Source organism: Cupressus sempervirens, chromosome 8 (assembly GCF_028749045.1).
Source record: "Cupressus sempervirens isolate cs-2001-9-10 chromosome 8, ASM2874904v1, whole genome shotgun sequence".
Taxonomy (NCBI): domain Eukaryota; kingdom Viridiplantae; phylum Streptophyta; class Pinopsida; order Cupressales; family Cupressaceae; genus Cupressus; species Cupressus sempervirens.
In genome coordinates, this window is record NC_143125.1 from 517513975 (window position 1) to 517534756 (window position 20782).

At 34.4% G+C, this 20782-nt stretch overlaps 1 protein-coding gene across 1 annotated transcript; it reads right to left on the reverse strand.

Moving 5' to 3' along the window:
• Window positions 1-275: 275 nt before the first annotated feature.
• Window positions 276-3637, reverse strand: LOC149543467 (NAC domain-containing protein 92-like). The gene is made up of 3 exons (XM_089798267.1): window positions 2814-3637; window positions 1738-2021; window positions 276-1347 (listed from the first exon to the last, which is right to left on the reverse strand). Exons 1-3 carry the CDS (start codon window positions 2980-2982, stop codon window positions 655-657), a joined length of 1146 nt encoding a protein of 381 aa, XP_089654393.1. The 5' UTR covers window positions 2983-3637; the 3' UTR covers window positions 276-654.
• Window positions 3638-20782: the final 17145 nt, after the last annotated feature.

Genomic DNA, 20782 nt, shown 5'->3' on the forward strand with positions numbered 1-20782 from the left:
CTTAATGTTAAAAATGGGTGCAACTTCATACAATCAAATTCAATAGTAGAATTTAAAACTTGTCAAATTAAAAATTAAAATAAAAGTTGATTCAAAATGTTTCTTACCGATTTGGCAGAATAGATACCCTTCAGACTTTAGTTCTTACTCGAAGAGGCCAGCCATAAGACTGAACCTTCAACAAAAAATATTGATGATGTAGAATTTCACACAATGAATTGGAAAAACATTAATGTTTTGAAAATTGAAACAATGAATCTTGGAGAAAGTTTCAGTTGGACCTAACCCTTTAGATCTTTTATTACAAAAATATATATGTATTTTGAATAAAAAGGTATATTACAAGCATGATGGAATGAATCCAATTGATCTACATATTCAAACTGAATAATAATAATAATAATAATCTATAAGACACAAGGAAAATAAAACTGCTGCCTTGAATCCCCAGTTGGATGAGCATCAGATCTTCATTCTGATATGCTTGGATGGCTATAAGCTGTTTTCATGTACCAGTGATGAAAGTGGGCTTCTCATTCTCTATCTTAACTGTAGTGCAAATAACTGCATTTCCATATCTTTACAAATTGTTTATGAAGCAACCAACATGACATGATGATGTATAGATAGTACATATTGTATCTTATGATGTAATCAGTAAGCCCAGAGGGAATCAAGATCAACAGGGGGTGATGCTGAAGAAGGATCCACTTGGTATGGTCTTGTGCTCACTCTACTAAACATTTCAGAGTTCATGTGATGATCAGGATCAGCATTGAGATCATGATGTGGGTTCTGATGGTGGTCTTGTAGAGCCCATTGGGCTTCATCAGATGTTCTAACATTATTCTGGTTAGCATAACCACTTTTCGGAAACGGCAGCTCCTGATCTACAGCGTCGGGGCCTCCCAGAGAAGAGGAGGGCTCCATTTTGCAGTGCTTCAAGTTAAAGTCCCCGCTGGAGTACTGTTCAACAAGAGCCCTGAGAATGGCATTTGAGGGCAAACCTTGGAAGCCCATGGCATTTGAGGAGAGCTGAGAGAGGATGTAGGCCATGGAGGGATTATTAGGGTTTAATGGTGGTTTCATGAGTTGATGATGAGGGTCATTTGGGAAGATGGTATTGTTCATGTGGAAATGGATGTCTGGAAGCTGAGTCTCATCACTCTGAATTGCTGCTGCTGTATTGGTAGTGCCACCATAACATGGGGATTCCAAAAGAGGGGGAAGTGAAGGGGATCCCAAGCAATCATCAATGTACATAGCATGGGGATTCATTAAGCCTGACGTGGGTAATTTCTTTGCTCCCGCACTCTTGTGGAAGATGCGACACACTACCCACTCTTCCTGCATTCAAAATCAGATGCAATGTCATCATCACAGCTAAAAGTCGAATCTTGGTCATTATTGCACACTAGCTAGCCACAAAAAGACTAGTGCAAGGGGCATCCAAGCATAACTTCCAGGTAAGGTATACATTGATGTATGAGATTTATCTGAAAACAATGAAAAGTGCCCTTTTGATTTACAAAAGGGCACGCTCACATGTGAAGAGGAAGAGAATCTGTCATAAGAAAAGATTTCTTTTTCTTTTCTAATACTTTTTTTTTAATCCCCACATACTAATACTGAATGTGAATTCATTGTCACACGTTACAGTGACTTGACTTAGAAACTGGTTCAGGTTAACATGAATCAGGCATGAGTTAACTAACTAGTGATCAGTTAATAACGTACCTTGGAAGCTCTTGGGAGTTGCTGATATGAGAAGTTTCCTTCAAGACGGTATTCATGCATCACCCAGTTAGTCTTCTCACCTCTTGGAGCTCTCCCTTTATAGAAAACCAGAGTCTTTTTCATTCCAATCAGATCACCAGTCCGAGCATTAAACACCTCTCTGTCCTTTCCTGTGGCCTTCCAGTAACCGGCCTCTGTGGCTCTGTTTGTGCGTAACCCTGTTGGGTACTTTCTGTCTCTCAAGCTGAAGAAATACCATTCCTTTTCCCCCATTTTCGCCTTATCTGGAAACAGATTATAAAACCATCATGACCATAATCATCACAAGTATAAAAAAACATATCAATCTGTCATAACAGTGTACAAGTGTTACGGAAGGGTTTACTTCATGCTAGGAACATAATGAACTGTGAAACAATGTCTTTTTTTTGGCTTTTTTAATGATGGATAACCGAGTATGATCTAAACTATCAGAAGTTTGCTTATGTTTTATGTGAGATGACTGCAGAAAACTTATGCAACTAGTATCTTCCATGATCGGAGCTGAGAACTTTACTCATGAATGTGATCTAAAACGTTAAAACAACATACACAATTCAAATCAGGCGTCACACATATCTATCTAATACACTCATATCAAATAATGACTTCCATGATCAAAGCTGAGACCTTTGTTCATTTCCGACCCTTTTCTGAACTCATACCAAATAATGACTTCCAGGAATCAAAGCTGAAACTTTCATTCATTTCCCATCCTTTTCTAAAGTCATACCAAATAATGACTTCCATGAATCAAAGCTGAGACCGTCGTTCATTTCCCACCCTTTTCTTAACTCATACCAAATAGTGACTTCCATGAATGAAAGCTGAGACCTTTGTTAATTTCCCACTCTTTTTAAAACTCAGACCAACTAATGAACCTCCCTGATAAAAGCTGACAGATTTCTTCATTTCCTAGTCCTTTCTAGCTTCAATTGTATCTAAAAGTGGCTAGAATTAGATATGATTTCCCTATCTCCATTGTATCTAAAACTGACTAGAATTAGATATGATCAGAGAGATGAAATTGAACTTACCAGGAAGATCCCAAGGCTCACACTTGTTAAGATCAACCTCAGCAATTGCTCTGCCGGAGAAGCTATTGTCAAGAACCTTAGTGGTGAGATAATAATCCACAAGTTCTTCATCTGTTGGATGGAACCTGAATCCGGGAGGCAAGCCATCATCAGGATTCAAAGCCTCCATGACAACAATGAACTTAATGATCAGCCAAGCTATAGGACGAGACAAAGATCACACACACTAAATAGCCCAAGAATGACAAAAGCACTTAAAGAGCCAATTATTAGGGCAATACGAAAGTGAAAAAAACCCAAGCAACACACCCTTCGAAAGGCCAAAAACCTCCCCAAAAGTGAATGAACCACCCAATTGACTTGCTATGGATCAGATATATGCACTAGAGAGACCGGACCTTAAATGAAATCCACTGTTCTTCTGTCTAGGCCGGTGGTGTGGCAGACAGCCAAAAAGTGCTAATCCCAAGGACAAAAGAGCCCAAGAGATTCAATGAAGATCGAAATCTGCCACTCTATGAGTGTAGGCAATAACTATGAGCATGTGTGCGTGCATGAGTATATATGGTGGTACTGAAGTGAAACAGAGAAATGGGTTATCATGCAAGTAAACCAGGGAAACAGGCTTAACAGACTGACACAAACACAGAGTACTTGTTCCACTATATCAACATTGAATGCAATCAGAACAATTAGAAGTCACCCACACGGGGATGCCCACAATAAATATGATCACCAACCCTTGGCAGTTGGTCTTGTTTTCCTTCTTGGAATTGAGACAAATTTAGTCTTGTTTTCCTTCGAACTGAGACAAATTATGTGGGGGATTATAGAGAGAAAGGGGCAAGGCAATAAAGCAATAAATGAAGGCTTGAAGAGAAAGATTGAACAAAAGAGAGAAAATGTTAATTAGACCTTAGGTGGTCCCATCATACGTGCTCAACAAGTAAGTAGAGCTCAGTTCATCTACCCTTTGCAAAAACCAACTACTCTACGACTCCTCATCGAGCCCTCTTTTACTCCTTCACGAAACCCTAATTCATCATCCTCACATTCACCCCCAATATCCACATCTATACCTTCCTTCATTGCAAGCCTTTATCAGTCTTAATCAACCAAAAAATTGCTCATATTTGACCCATTTATCACCTTTGCCCCTCCCACTTCATACAAGATCCGGAAAAGAATCGGCCGCTCTTGGAAAATTAGGGCTTTTTTTGGGTGTTTCTCATACACTTACTACTCCTTGTCCTACGTTTCCGTTGTCTAGATCGCACGATGATCAGATCGGACGGTGGGCGATGGGTCTCGGAGTAAACGTGCTCATGGATGCCACGTGTTTAATAATATTCAAAAACTTTACGGGCCCTAAATTCTAGCGCTTTAAGTTTAATTAACGCCGTTTAGGGAAAGATGTACACACGAGCCCACCGTTATGAGAGAGATGTGACGTTGACAGAATGGTTTCCCGGTTACCGGGATCGTATAGTTTTTGCCGGCAGTAGCTTTACCGGTAAGGTGAAAGCGCGTAGCGGCAGTGTCGGCCAACACGTAACTTTATTTTTGCTGCTTTGTCTTTTTTCGCATCATATTTATTTTATTGGAAGTTACCTTTATTTTACTATATTTTTCAAACTAATTATTAGTACTAAGGGTTCAGTAATATTTTAATTTATTCGGTACTTATTTTGTTTAAGTTCGTTTCAATCTTGACTTTAATCTTATTTGTATTGAGATTTACCTAATCTAATAGAGTATTGTCCACTTTGGTAATGAATTTGATCTTATTTTTGTATTATTTTTGTATAATGGTGGTATCAAGTACGCATGGAGTATAATCTTTGACTTCAGTCAAGACAATGAATTTAACAAAGATCCTTAATTTTGTGTGTTGATTGCTTGTTCTCCATTAACATCCACCTCACCAATTTCACTCATTCTTAAAAAACAATGTAAATTGGGCCAATGCATTCCATAGATGATCACAAACTCTTCCATAAATCCAAAATTTAATATCTTAAAATTGTTGGACTAACCACCAACGGTCCTTTTCGGGATTCCTGACATGGCTTAACCGCCTGGTGTGTTCTATAAGCCTAGTGGCTATATTGGGCATTGGTAGGTTGATCTTTTGGTGCAATGACTACTCTAGCCTATAACAAGTTATATTATAGCTTGGTCGTAGGTTTGAAACATCTTGGGTAATGATGGGGGGGGGATTGTTGAACTAATCACCAATGTTCCGCTTTGGGATTTGTGACGTGGCTTAACTTCCTCCTATGTTCTATAAGTCTAGTGGTTGTATCAAACATTGGCAGGTCAATCTTTTGGTGTTACAACAACTCTAGCTTGTAAAAATAATGCCAAATTAATGGAATTAAAAATAATTTGAACATCATCTCTTATGATGTTTAATGAATGCACTAAAGAACAACCTTGTGTATTTCACAATACTTGTTGTCTTGTCCTTTATACAACTAGATCAATCCACTAAATAATTATCCTAACATCATCCCTTATAGTGTCAAGCTAGTACACTCAACAACAATTTCAACCTTGTTCCTTGTAACATCAAGCTAATGTACTAAAAAAGATTTCATTCCAAATAGGCTCTTTATGAACTAAATAACTTCACTAATAAAAACCTACAATTGCTTGACATTTGTATATTATCAATGAGTTCATCCTCATCTATTATAACATCAAGCTAATGCACCCAAGAATTATTAACACCTCATTGTTTATAATATTTAACAAATACACTCAAGAAAATTTTATGCACTCAACAAGAGTCCCAATCTCATTCTTCATACAATCACACCAATATAATCAACAATCGCAACATCATTCTCCATGCAATTATCCTAATGCACTCAAGAATTATGACCTCATTCTTCATAGCATAAATCCACTAGGCTCAACAACTATATTAACCTCATCCCTTAATGTTAGGTCGATAAACTCAATAATAATTCTAACATTATCCTTTTTTACATCCTAAAATTACACCTAAGAAGATTATATGCCCTAACCAATAACCAACAATCTGTGCCTCATCCCTTTCAAAATCAAACAAAAACATTCAACAAAAAATGCTACGTACTCAACAATCCACACCATCACCTAAATCAATTCACTCAATGCCCTCAACCTTATCTTATATAACATCAATATTAGCAATTCCCTTAACAATGCAATCTTTGTCTCTTATAGCATCAACTTATCAACTTAATACACTCATATTAGTTAGATTCCATTTAATCATTCAACAAAAACGATCTTCAAAATTTTTATTTTTTTAAAATCCCAAAATATATGACATAACAATTTGATATTTGACAATTTAACACAAGAAACATGCCCAACTTAGAAATAAACTTAAAACCAAAAGTGATATATGCACAATAAAAAATTCTACATTGCCACCTTAAAGATACATATCTTATGTCATAAATGAGTGCCCCTTGTGACCACAATTTTGTCGCCCTCTCCTTGTTGTTTAGTCCCAAATTCTTCATCAAATGTTAAGTTTTGCAAACAAAGACAAGCTTTTGCTTGTAAATTTATTCTTTGAGAGCCTAACATTTCCCTTCTTTTATCAAATATTAAAAAAAATAACACTCCTCATATTTCCTCCTATTTTTAATACATCAAAATATGTTAGGCCATGATGTTATTTTCAAAGCAATATCCCTTGTCACATGCCTCTTCAAAATTCCCTTGCTAATCATTCCAACTCACTGCAAACGTGGCATTACTTGTTGCCCAACAATGCATCTGGCCCCAAGACCCCACCAACATCAATGTGTCTTCTCAAGGGGCTCTCAGCAACACCTTTCTCCATCAACAAACGGTTAAGTTGGTGAATTTTTTATCTATACTTCCCTAGCTGAAAACCCTAATTTTTGACCCCTCATATTGTGTGCCTTGATACGTTAGTAACACATTTTTTTCTTGCCAACCCCATCTTCTCTTGTGTGTCACCATCCTAGGCCTTTAATTTAATTATATATTAAAAGGAATCTATCAACATATTTGAATAAATGAAAGAGTATAGCAAAGATTTGGCTTTGGACTATAATGCTAATAATAAATGCAATCATAAGCAAGGGAAAAGTTTATAATAAGCCATGTGTCATTCCATTTGAGGTGCCATGGCTATCCCTCATCCAATTACAAAGACCAAAACCATTTATTAACGATTCCTTCTCAATAAAGTAATACTATGAAATCTTGGCTTAGACTTATGCCACGTTCCAAAAGGTCCAAATTGATGACGTCACGGAAAGAGACTATAGATACACCCCTTATAATATGTTTTTTGGTTCAACCGATAAGATTCACATCATATTTTAATAGATAAAGAAACATTTTAATATTTCTTTGATTTTTTTAATATAGTTTTCTAATAAATGTAGGCATGAGAAACTTCTACTAAGATACCCTCCTAATAATGAATGGGATTACACAACATGAGCAAATTGCGTACATTATTTTATTTTAAGGAAACTAGTAATTAATGTGTGGAAGGCTTGATTTGAAAATGGAAAGAATAAAATTAAATACATTGAGAATTATCCAAAATTTGTGTGCGGCATTAATTGGTTCGTTGAATCTAAACAACATTTGAAAAAGGACTAAATAAACAATAATTTAATAGTTATTCTCTTAATCATTGCTATCACGGCAAGGTATTCAAATGTAATAAGTTAATTTAATTAATACAATTAAAGTAGGCTCTTTCCATCGTAATATCCTTAGACCCTATTTAGGAACCTACTTTGCTAAAGTTTCCATCAATTTTAAGCAATCTTTGTCTTAACAATCATAAATAAAGAAATTGCATTCGTGAAAAGCTTTGTCGTTTTTCAGTTCCCTCTTTATGTGAGTGGTGGGGTCCACCTATCTTAGGTTCAAGACTAGTATTAAATGAAGGGAATCCCTCTTTTCATGTTGTTTTTTTAATGAGATTTATAGCTTGGTCACCCTTATATATGGTGAGCTATTTGACCAACCAAGCTCTAAGCGAATGCTATTTCTAACTACTTTTAAATGCCCATTAGGAGGAGAGTAAAAGTGTATAAGTGAATTCATCAACCATGTCCTAATTGGATTGGTGTTTTGTTTTATTAGTCTTTGTCATGATAGGGACTTTGGTTATGTGTCTTTTAAGTTTTGAAATGTTAAGTTGAAGTCTTTAAAATTGATTAATGAAATGTAAGGAATTTTAGCATGACTCATGTTTTAAGTGAAGTCACAAATGAAGAACCTTAATATCAACCTATCTACTAGCATTAAAGTAGGACTATCTTATTTGTTCTATAGCAACCCCCTCCTCGATGATCTCACATGTCTCCCTCATGTCCTCCTCCTCTTCCTCTTCCTCTTCCTCATCTCTCCTCTCCATCTCGTTAACATCCTTCTCCCCCTCCTCCTCCTCTTTCCTCCACTCTCCATTCTATGTGGGATTCAAACTTTTGAGACACCATCAATAATGTCAATTTTTTCATTGTTGCACCACAAGGTCAATCCCACTAAGTTGAGTGTATGAGCGAGTTCATAGTTTAAAATTATGGTTAATAATTTGTTCATATAAGCTACATTTGAGTTGAGTTGTTTGAACATATTTATTAAAAATTATACACAATTATGGGCATCAAAGAATGTATTATTGTACATATTAGGTGTCATCATATGATTCATTGAACTACTTTGATGCAATTTGTCAAAATAGATTCTTTCTTAGGTATAAACATGACAACTTCTAGTATTCAACCTTGCAAGTGTGATGAAATAGTTTATCATAGGATATAATGTAAAAAATGTGAGAAACTTTACTAGAACTTTGTGTGATGAAATCTACTACTATACACGATGAGATGTATTTTTTCATTTCATCGTGCAATAGAATGCTACTACTAGGCGTGATATGATGCTGCAACTGGGTGCAATAAAACATTGACATTGTGCCATAAAAATGGTCTTCACTCTGAAAGCCATACATTCTGCATCTAGACTCAGATTGACTCTATTAAAAAAGCATCAGGAAGGTATTGATGAGTTCTACAACATGGAAAACTTAAAACTATCATACGAAAAAAAATGTTTGAAATGATACCAAGGAATCAAACATAGCCTAAAAAAGGCTAGTTGCCAAAACATGCAACGAGTAAGATGCTTCGAACAAACAAAGAACAAACATGTCAAAACCAATGTACTTGACATATAATTAAAAAGATCTTGATGCAAGGCAGGAGAGGATAAAATTCAACTCCCATATACCCTCACTCAGAGTTACACATAGAAGCCACCAAATAGGGGGGACCAAAATAAATTATAGAGAAACTAATGCAAATTTGAGGAGACAATCTTCATCCAACATGTTAAGCATAAAGCTTACCTGGTTGCAAGCATAGACATTCAAATTACATTAGCAATCTTAAGAGCTTGGGCATACATAGACAAATCTTAGTATTTTCCTTCTATCTAACTTGATTCTAGTTTTCCTAATCCTAGATCTCTACTTTTATAGCCAACAAGACCACAAGCTAGTCTATCAAGCAATCTATTACAAATTATAGGTCCTTCCACAAAGGAGAACACAACAACCTCACAAATAAGAAAATCAACTTCTATAGGGACAAGGATAGGTCCATATGTGATCCAAGGATAGATTCCCAAGTGCATTGAACATCATGATGTCAACCAAAACCTCGTTGAAGCCAAACCTGCACGTTACTCAAGCTACTAGGAAATTAACACACCTTGTACAAAGAGAAGGATAACTTCTGCAATTGACTGAATTAAATTATGCAATCTTAGGCAAATGATCCATAATACATCCATATTAAGGAGCTAACTACATGGAAAGAGAAAGAAAGAAAAAACAACGACAATTCTCCAAACAGAAAATAGGAACAAAGAAAGGAAATCATTATGGTTGATGCAAGATTGCCAAAGTACCCAAGATGCTCCTTGATGTAGGAGCATCTTGGGTCTTTGAGCAATCTTGCATCAACCAAAAATATATCTTGTTTCCTATACCAGTCTTTTGTTTGTGAAGTATTTGTTGTTATTGTTGGTATCGTGTTATGTGTGGTTAACATGATGATAGGGACCTATCCCTGGTCCTCATCCATAGAGAAAAAGATTTGGTTGTTTGAAATGCTCGAGTTGTGAACTATTCTTTGCGGTATTTGTTTTCAGTGTGTTTCCTTCTAGCGAGGTGTGTTGTTTCTTTTGGTAGGGTTTCTTATGTCAACATGACATGTTGTGAAGTTAGGAGTCGACTCCTTGGTCACATGTGGACCCACCTTCATGTGCGTAATGCTTTATGTTTCATTTAGCATTTTTTTTGGATTACTCTTCCTAGGTTGGACCTATAATGTAATTAAATGCTTGAATAGCCAATTTGTGGCTTAGCTAGCTATATAAGAAGCTTGGATAGAAATAGAAGATGCAAAAGAGGATAAGGAAACAAAGTGAGAAGCAGGATAGGATATGAATTTGGATTCTAACTTCATAAATTCATTGTATATGGTTGAAACCTGGAAGGCCTCACAGTCGGCCATGCTGACAGACTTCTTTTAATTATTACATTAGTGTGGTTGCCAAATGCCTAGGCTTATATGGATCTTGTTTCCATTGTTTCATGTGATATTTATATTACTTCCATGTGTAATTCTAAGGCTTTTTGTATGTTTAATTTCAAGTGTCTATGTTGAATATACTCTACCCCTATGTCAGGTGGTATCAGAGCGAGTTCTTTTTTGTGGATTGGATCATGGGGAACCTTTTCAGATTGGTTGTAGGGTGGCAGATATGAGATCTGGCCTATAACTTGTAGAAGGTTACAATCTTGCAGGAACTATTGTCAAGATGGTTCATGGTAGAGGAAATGTTGACAATGCTATAATGGATATGTTGAGGTAGATTGCAACTAGACTTGAAGCTATGGAGACAACCTAGAGAAGAGGAGTACATCTTGAAGATGTTAGTGATGAGGAAGAGGCAATACCTAACCCTAATCCTTAACTTGAAGTTGAACAAGATGGAGAAAGGATTCTGAGAGTTTTGTCTAGAGAAAATTCTAGACCAGCTATTGAAGTTTCTTGTTATGATGGAAAACTTAAGACTAATGTGATATTGGATTGGATCTCTGAAATGGAAAAGTATTTTGAGTATGAAGGTACTCCCGATAATAAGAAGGGTAAGATAATAGTTACAAAGTTGAAAGCTCATGCATCTCTTTGTTGGGATCATTTGCAAGCTAATAGATAGAAGAGAGGAAAGGAAAAGATCAAGACATGGATGAAAATTCTTAGAAAGATAAAGAAGAAGTTTCTCCTTGCAGACTACCAAGTTAGTTTAGTGAGGAAGATGCCAAATTTAAGGAAAAAAGACATGAGTGTGAAGGATTATACTTAGGAATTCTACAAACTAGCTATTAGATCTAGGCATGAAGATGATGAAGTGGAAAAGGTGGCTAGGTACATGAATGACCTTAGAATATCAATTCAAGATAAGATCAACTATGTTAAGATGGATAGTGTGGAGGAAGCATATCAATTTTCTTTAAAGACGGAAGAAAGGTTGTGAATAGGTGAAAAATGGAGCTTTAACAATGCATCTAAAATTACCACTTATTCATTTGTACTTAGAGTTGAAATTGAATAAGTAATGTAAATCTAGAAATGCTTGAAATTAGATAAGATAAGATACATACCTTATAATGGAATTAATCTGGAAATACCTATTTTCTGATGCTTATGTATAGTCTCAAGAAATTTTGCCACTTGCGCCGGACTGGAAATGTCGAGACAGAGAACACCCAATTTTTTTTTGTCTTTCTAAGGTCAGGTCAACTTTGACCTAGATAGCGGGGCACAATCTTACCCCTTTATTTTTTACCTTGACTTGCACTGCTATGATGGAAATTCTGTTTGCAGATCTCAAAAGTTTGCCGAAAAGGGTATCCATATTTGAACTTCAATTCGATGTCCCATGCTTGTACCTGCAAGAAAAAATGGTTTTTTTGTTTGGATGAGGGGTTTTCCTTGGTCAAACCCTAGTTTGAAATCAACCTTAATATAGAATTGAAATAGAGAATGCTAGCAAGTAGTAGAAGTAGATCTAACAATGAAGCTATAATATTCGATAGATATGCAATTATATTTCAAATGTAAACAAGTATGTTGATATGAAATCTTGAACATAACATTAGCAAATGTAAATCAAAACCTCCATGATTGTATGCTTCGAATCCACCTTAAGAGAAGAATGAATGGATCTTGAAGATGAGTATAGAGTTGAAGTTTAGTTCTACATTTCATCCTTAGATAGATGGACAAACTGAAGTAGTGAACATAAGTTTGGGTAACTTACTAAGATATTTAGTTGGAGATAATCTTGCTAATTGGGATTTAATATTGGTACAAACAGAGTTTGCATACAAAGTAGAGTTTTCATACAAAAATTTTGTGAATAGAATCCCTAAGAGGAAACCTTTTTATATTGTTACTAGATTTCATCCTAAAGGAACCATAGAGTTGAGAGAATTATCTACTGAGTCAAGAAGGAGTACTAAAGCCGAGGACTTTTCCATTTTCATGAAGACTTTACATGAGGAAATTTAAAAGAAATTTGGAAGACAATAATCAGAAGTATAAATAGAGAGATGATAAAAGGAAGAGAGACAAATATTTTGAAGTTGGTGATGAGGTTATGATTCATTTAAAGAAGAACAGATTTCTAGTTGGTACCTACAATAAGATGAAAATGAAGAATTTTGGACCTTGTAAGATTTTGAAGAAGTTTGACAATGGAAATGCCTATGAAGTGGAATTACCAAAAGATATGGATATATCATCTATATTCAACATTGAAGATATCTTTGAGTATTATGAATTAGAAGATGAGAATAATAGTAACCTGGATTATCCTAGAAAGAAGAGAAAAGACATTGAGAAGATTCTGAATAACAAAGTAAGCAAGAGTACTAGAGGAAAAGACTACATGGAATACCTAGTTTAGTGGAAAGACAAACGAGTTGAAAAATAGTTCATTAATTACACAAGATGAGTTGGATCTTTATGATTTAGGTCAGAATATGAGTGGTGCCTGATGTGGACATCAGTTCTTTATTAACCCCAAGTGTCTGATGTAGGAGCATCTTGGGTCTTTGAGAAATCTTGCATCAAGCAAAATTATATCTTGTTTTCTGTACATTCTTTTGTCTATTAAGTAGTCATTGTTTCTGTTGGTGTTGTGTTATACATGGTTAACATGATGATGAGGATCTATCCTTGATCCTCCTCCTAAGAGTGCAAGCTTTGGTCCTCTGTAATTCTTGAGTTGTGAACTATTCTTTTCAGTCTTTGTTTTTTATGTATTTCCTTCTAGCAAGGTGTGTTGTTTCATTTGGCATGGTTTCTTATGTTAAAATGATGTGTTGTGAGGTGGAGCCAACTCCTTGGTCACATGTGGATCCTCCTTCACGTGCACAATGATTTATGTTTCATTTAGCATCATTTTTAGTTTACTCTTCCTAGGTTGGACCTATAATGTAATTAAATTCTTGACTAGCTGACTTGTGGCTTAGTTGGCTATATAAGTAGCTTGGTTAGAAATAGAAGAGGCAAAAGAGGATAAGGGGAGAAAGTGAGAAGAAGGATAGGATGCAAATTTGGATTCTAACTTCATAAATTCATTGTATATGGCTGAAACCTGGAAGGCCTCACAATAGGGCATGTTGACAGATTGCTTTTCATTATTACATCAGTGTGGCTGCTAATTGCCTAGCCTTATATGGATCTTGTTTCCATTATTTCATGTGATATTTATATTGCTTCTATGTGTAACTCTGAGAAGGGATTTTTTTATGTTTAAGTTCAAGTATTTTTGCTTGAATATGTTCTGCCCCTGCATCACTCTTATATCAAACACCTGGGGTAAATAAAGAGCTGATGTCAACATTAGGAAGCCCTGATGCTCTAAGAAGTGTCATAAATATCCAACTCAACTTAATTGATCCAAGAACTATCCTCAACAAGTTTATTCTACCACTGAACCTAGTACTCTTTATAATCCTTTCCTCTAGCACTCTTACTAATTTTGGTATTCAAAATCTTTTCAATTCCTTATGTCTTCTTCTTAGGATAATTAGGTTCATTAAATATTTCTTCATGTGATTCATGATATTCAAAGATGTCTAAAATATTTAACACAAGTGAAATATCCATATCCTTAGGAAATTCAACTTCAAAAGCATTACCATTGTCATGTTTCTTCAAGATTCTACAAGGCCCAAACTTCTTCATCTCTAGCTCACTCTAGGTGCCAGTTGGAAATCTGTTCTTCTTCAAATGTACCATTACCTCATCCCCAAGCTCAAAAGTTTTATGTCTTCTCTCCTTACCATCTATCTTTATATCCTTGATTAGTGTCATGTATATTAATTTTCACTTATTCATGAAAATTCTTCATAAAGTCTACAAATTCTTTAGCTTCAACATTGTTCTATACTTCAACATCCAATTTCCTCAATTCAGTAGTTCCTCTAGGACCCATGCCATTTACAATCTCAAAAGTATTATGTTAGAAAGTAAAGTCCACCAAGATAACTGAGAGAGGGGGGTTGAATTAGTTATTTGATCAATACAAATTTTATCAACCTTATAAAACCTTAAACATTTGATCAATATAAAAAGCAACCATAAGAAGATACACATACACAATAACAACAGATATGCTAATTAGGGAAACCCTTGATCAAGGGGAAAACACTTGTGGGGATGGTATACACAAAATGATGTACTAATATAAATATTCCTCGTAAGAGGATGGACTCTGTTAGGAGCCAATGGAATACATTTAGTACATATTAGTACCTATTAGGAGACTTTGAATCCCTGTGAGGAATTCTAACCTTGTTAGGAGTTGTATAAGGTCGAAGGACCCACTGTCTAAATAGCTTCAGGGGCAAGGCCACCAAACTCATTGTCCAACTAGTCTCTGCATTATTCTTTTCAAAATAATAGAAATGCAACTGATTTTAGTATCTCAAATTCTTCCTCTATCCTCTTAGATCTCAATACTTGATCTCCAACTTCTCATTACAATGATCCCTTTGATTGCTTACTCACATTTAACAAATTTTCACATTTCTTTCACAATTTACACTTACACTTATCATCACAAGGAAAATAATTTTTCTTTATACCTTGTCGTCAAAATAATTCATCGAGTCAGCCTTGAGGCTTTCCCAATTACAATTATAATAGAACCTCAATAAGATAATACAATTCATTACATCTTTACAAAATATTTTTGGCTCAGTCTTCATAACTTCTCACACCTGTGACTTTAGACTTCATGCACCCATTGACATCATCATTGGGTTGTCTACTATCTCTATCTACCTATAGGTCCACCCTATCATTGTCATAGAGATAATGACTTGACCATAATCACAAAGAAAAAATTTCCTAAGGATAGCACGCATGCACGCACGTGCACACACACACACACACACCAATTAGTGAATGAAAGAAGAACTTAATGATCATGAATGGGCATTAGTACATTATGTCACTAGCCGAATACACTATAGAATAAATATATAGGGACTCTGGTGGAGTGTTGTCACGTGGCTTATTCCATCCCAAGCTATATAAGGGTATTCTTCCTTAGGAGAACACAAAATATCTAATGAAGGGTGCTCCCCTTAATACCACAACATACAAAATAAATAGAGGAACAAAATAGATTGAGAGAATAAAATGTGAGCTTCTTAGTATTGTTGTGAATGTGGAATTACAAAATTATAATATGCAAATCCTCATGGGCGACTTCCTTACAATAGGATGCAAAATAGAGCTTCAACTATCACCCAAAACTATATAAATTTTAACTTCTTGAAAAAAATAACTAATTAACTATATTTACTCCTAATCCATCACACATCTAGATCTCATACCATATAATTATGAACTATAAAATTAAAATAAATCTAACTATGCATGACATTCATCAACATAAAAATGTAAACCCATAACACAAAAAAATTTGGTAACACAGAAACCCTTCAAGATGAAGGTAAAATTTGGGTGGGGATGACACCCACAAATATCTACTTCTGGAACAACAAAGTTAGCTTATTAGGGTTATAATTTGATCACTTCTATTGATCTACCTTGTGAGGGGTCTACTTGATTAAAAGCTTTACAAGACTATTAAGTCTACCTTGATTAAAGGATTTAAACTCACAACAAAGCAAGCACCCTATTAGGATATTTAACTAGGTCTATTAAAACCACTTTTTAAAGAGATTTTCCCTGATATACTAGTTATAATGTCTTAGAGCTTGATCCTCTAGTTTTCTCTCACAAAGTTGATTACTAATCTTCTCTGTTCAATGTCTAAATCTATTCTCCTTATCTGATTTTCTTTGTTCTTCCCTTTACTACTAGGTTGCTCTATCTAATCTCCTTATCAACCTTTATCTTCCTTTCTCTGTCCTTAGCCTTTTCACTCATTCATGATCTTCTTCACATTCCTCTATAGAATTAGGGTTTTATCCCCTCTTAAATAGATAATTGTGGAAGATTCTAGATCATAATCAATGATCTAAAATTCGTTCCTTTTTTGTTTAGTCCTTCTATTTTTTGATTGGTTACTCTACCTTCCTAGGGATTGATGACCTTTGAAAAAATGTGTAATTATCTCCTTATCTATCTCTACAATTCAAATATATCATGTACAAGTCGGCCAAAATGGTTTACATAGGTGTTTGTGCCATTACAAACATTTATGCAAAAAGTATTTTACTCAAAAATTAAATGTTCTGATGCTTGATCATAACTAACATTAATGTTGTCCCTCAATTTCTATAGGCTCAACATGTACTTACTCACTTGGCATAAGTTATCATTACATTTCTCAGTCTCCATATGTTTCACTCGATATGCACTATAGCTCGGCCACTACTAGGGTTCTCAAAAACCTTTGACTTGTTCAACATATAGTGAAATATAAACAAGTCCATGTAGCTTGACCTTCTTAGGATGGTTCAGTCACAGTGATGATCGACCAACACTACCTAGTAAATAACCAAGTGTTGGAAACTCTTAGGCAATAAGGCTTAGAGATCAACACCTCATATTATATTATTTAATTACATTTTATTACAAAGGATCACTTAAGATACACTACAAACTACATTTTTGGGCTAGTCTACTTCTTGAGACCATAACTAGCAAATCATTGACTTGATGGGCTATTATATCACCATTTTGGAATCCTTGTCTAAAGAGATACAACAACTAATGGCCTAAGTGTCCATTAGCCAAGGTTTTTTCTCGTTTCAAAGCCATTTAGGCCTTTATCACTAGACCTAAAGTTTGGAAAGCCAAAATTCATACCAAAAATCTACAATAAATGCACTAATACATATGATATGACAATAAAACTCATCTGGTAGGTTGATATGTCATAAATGAACCTCAACATAAAAGATTAGAAAAGTTTGAGCACATAATACCAACTTACTAAAATTAGAAATCTCCCACAAATAAAAAATCTACATAGGAATAACCCTTATTAGAAACAAAAAACTAGAAAGCTAGAAGATAAAATATTTTTGGGTGATGAAAGATTGCCCTTACACCCAGGATGCTCCTACATTAGAAACCTAGGGTAAATTGAGAAGTGACACTATTACATCTTAGCTAGTCAGAGTAAAACAAATATGGTCAACCTCCATCCATGCTAGCCATGATGAATCCTCCATCAATCTTCTTCTCTATTCACCTAGATACTCTTCATAGGTTTTATTCCTTGTGCTTCTTCAAACATGATTATCTAATATTTCCTCAATCTCCTTTATAGCTGAATTTGATGCAAAAAATACTCCACTAAGCTTCTACAACTTCATTTCCATCACCTCCCTCATTATATTCTGTCAAATCTAAAATGTTGAATACTAGTGAAATATTCAATTCAATTGGTAACTCTACTTCATAGGCATTTGAAGAATCATGTCTTTTCATTATTTTGCATGGTCCAAACTTCCTCATTTTCAACTTATTATATGTAACCAGTGGAAATATCTCCTTCCCCAAATGAACCATGAATTCATATCCAATCTAGAATTCCTCATACCTCCTTTTCTCATCTACCTTATCCTTATACTGTTTATTCATCCTTGTAATGTGCTTCCTCACCTCCTCATGGATGTTCTTTGAATGTTCAAAAAAATCCTCTGATTTAGCACTGCTTGTCTCTCCTTTTTCCAATTACCTCAATTCAGAAGCATTTTTCAGACTATTCTCATATACAATCTAGAATGGTAATTTACTAGTACTCCTATTGATAGAATTATTGTATGCAAATTTTACCTGCGGTAAAATTAGATCCCAAACTTTTGGCTTATCTCCAACACAATAGCTAAGAAAATTCCCCAAACTCTAGTTTACAACTTATGTTTGTCCATCATTCTGTGGATGAGAGATGAACTAAACTCCAAATATGTCTTCAACTTCTTCCATAATGTACACTAGAAATACCCAATAAAATTGGTATCCTGATCTGAAACTATCCTCTTTGACATACCTTGTAGTCTCATCACTTCTTTGAAAAATCACTCTTCCACATAAACAACATCACTAGTCTTCTTGCAGGGAATGAAATGTGCCATTTAAAAAAATTAGACAATTGCCACAAATATTGAATCATGCCCTCATTGTGTCCTTGGTAAACTAGGGATGAAATCCATGCTAACATCTTCCCATGAATTCTCAAGTACATGTATTGGTTGATATAACCTTATAGTTTGGTTCACTCCTTTTTCCATTTGATATACTATGCAAATCTACAAAAATTTCTTAACATATTTCTGTAGCTCAGGCTAATAATAATTCTCAACAACCAAAGAAATGCTTTTGTCTCTTCCAAAGTGTTTAGACAATCCTCCTTTCTCCATCTCCTTGATAAGATTCTCTCTCATAGAACTTCTGGGAATGCACATTTGACTTCCTTAACAACATAACCACTTGGATTATGAAATCTAATCACTTTGTCATGTTAAGTGTAATGGGTTCTATACAAGGTTTCCAAGCTTTACAAAAATCAGGATCCTCTCAATACAAATTCTTGAGTTCCTTAAACACAACCACCTCAATCTTCATCTCTATCTGAAAAAGTTGTCTTTTACTAAGGGCATTTGCAACTCTATTAGAATTCCCATTCTTGTGTTTCAAAAAAAATGTATAACTTCGCGAAAACTCAACCCATTTAAAATGCCTTTGGTTCAATTTTCCTTCTCTATTCAAATATTTCAAAGCTTGATGATCAGTATATAAAAAAGACTCCTTAGGAAGAAGATAGTGTCTCTACTTCTTGAATTCCTAAACTATAGCATAAAATTTTCGATCATTAAAATAATATTTTCTTTTCGCTTCATTCAATTTCTCATCAAAATAGGCAACAAGTCTACCTTGTTGGCCTTAAAATAGCTCCTATTTAAGTATTACTAGCATAATAGTCTACTTGAAACACCTTATTAAAATATGGAAGTGATAAAATATGGTTCTCTATAAATTTATGTTTTTAAGATATTAAAACTCTTGTGCACCCCTACAATCCACTTAAATTCTCTCTTATCCTCTCTCATTATGTTCTTATACTTAGATTATTGACAATTTAAGTTGATTTTGATCTAATGAATTAATTTTCATATTCAAATGACAATGCATGTTTTTCCTTATTTATTATTAAATGAAACTTGGGAATCTGTGTAATTATTATGCTTATTTCATGTTTCATCATTTATGAGGTGATTACATATTTGAAGACAATTATTTTTTAAAATGCCAAACTTTGTGGATATGAAGTTCAAATAACTAAAGCATGAATTTCAAAATTGAAGGGAACATTGGATTGACTAAAGGAAAATTATAGATTTCATGAGTCATTGATACATGTTTACATGTGTTTTTGACATTTGATCCATCTATTTCTTCCATTTCACTGTTGTAATGACAAAAATTCTAGTTCTGTCATTCTTTTTGGTCATCAATCCTCAACATTTGGATCAGTAGTTTTTGAATTCCAAGAAAAGAGTATTCACTATAAATATTCCATCACTACCCTATTTTAGAGAGTGATTGTAGTAGTTTGTTTTTAAAATTAGGAAGTTGGTTAAGAATGTCAGTTTATGAAGTTATTTTGAAATCTCTTTTGTTTCTTTTGTAGTTAGCAAATTGTTATTTTGACTTCAAGATTGAAGCCTAGATAATTGAAGGAATTATTTGGATCTTATTAATGTGTTTAGAATTTATTTGCAATTGGAAAATTTTTGCACAAATTTAGATATGGATGTTGAGGTAGTTTCTATGGCTATATTCCTTGAAGTTTATCATTCTCAATTCAATATCATAGGAATAGTGCTTATTCGTACAATTTCTAGAGTTACAATTGTAGTTAAGAATTGAATTTAAAATGTTAGATAGATCATTTAGAGTGAATTAACATTATGAATTTGTTAAGAATTAGAAGCACTTTTATTTTTTGAAATGTTGAATTACAAAGTTTTCAATAAGCATTGATTCAAATAAGTTAATTTAGATATAGTTTGAAGAATCTTTACTATTATTATTATCTTGTCGAATGATCCTTACAATAGATATCCATATACACACCTTGGTCAACATTGGAATTGAAACTAAATGATGCAATTTGACAAAGCAATGACATTGAACATTATTTTTGGTAGTGTTTCTAGTGATACATATAATCTGAGGAACTTGTTACATAAAATCTGTATGTGTTTATAAGGATCTCACATTTAAAAAAAAGTTTGATGAGATTAAATAAATAGCCTAGAGATCAATTTGAATGATAGATACACAATCCTAGGGAAGAAAACAACCAACCCTTGAATGTAGAACATCAGGAAAATAATATCTTCAATA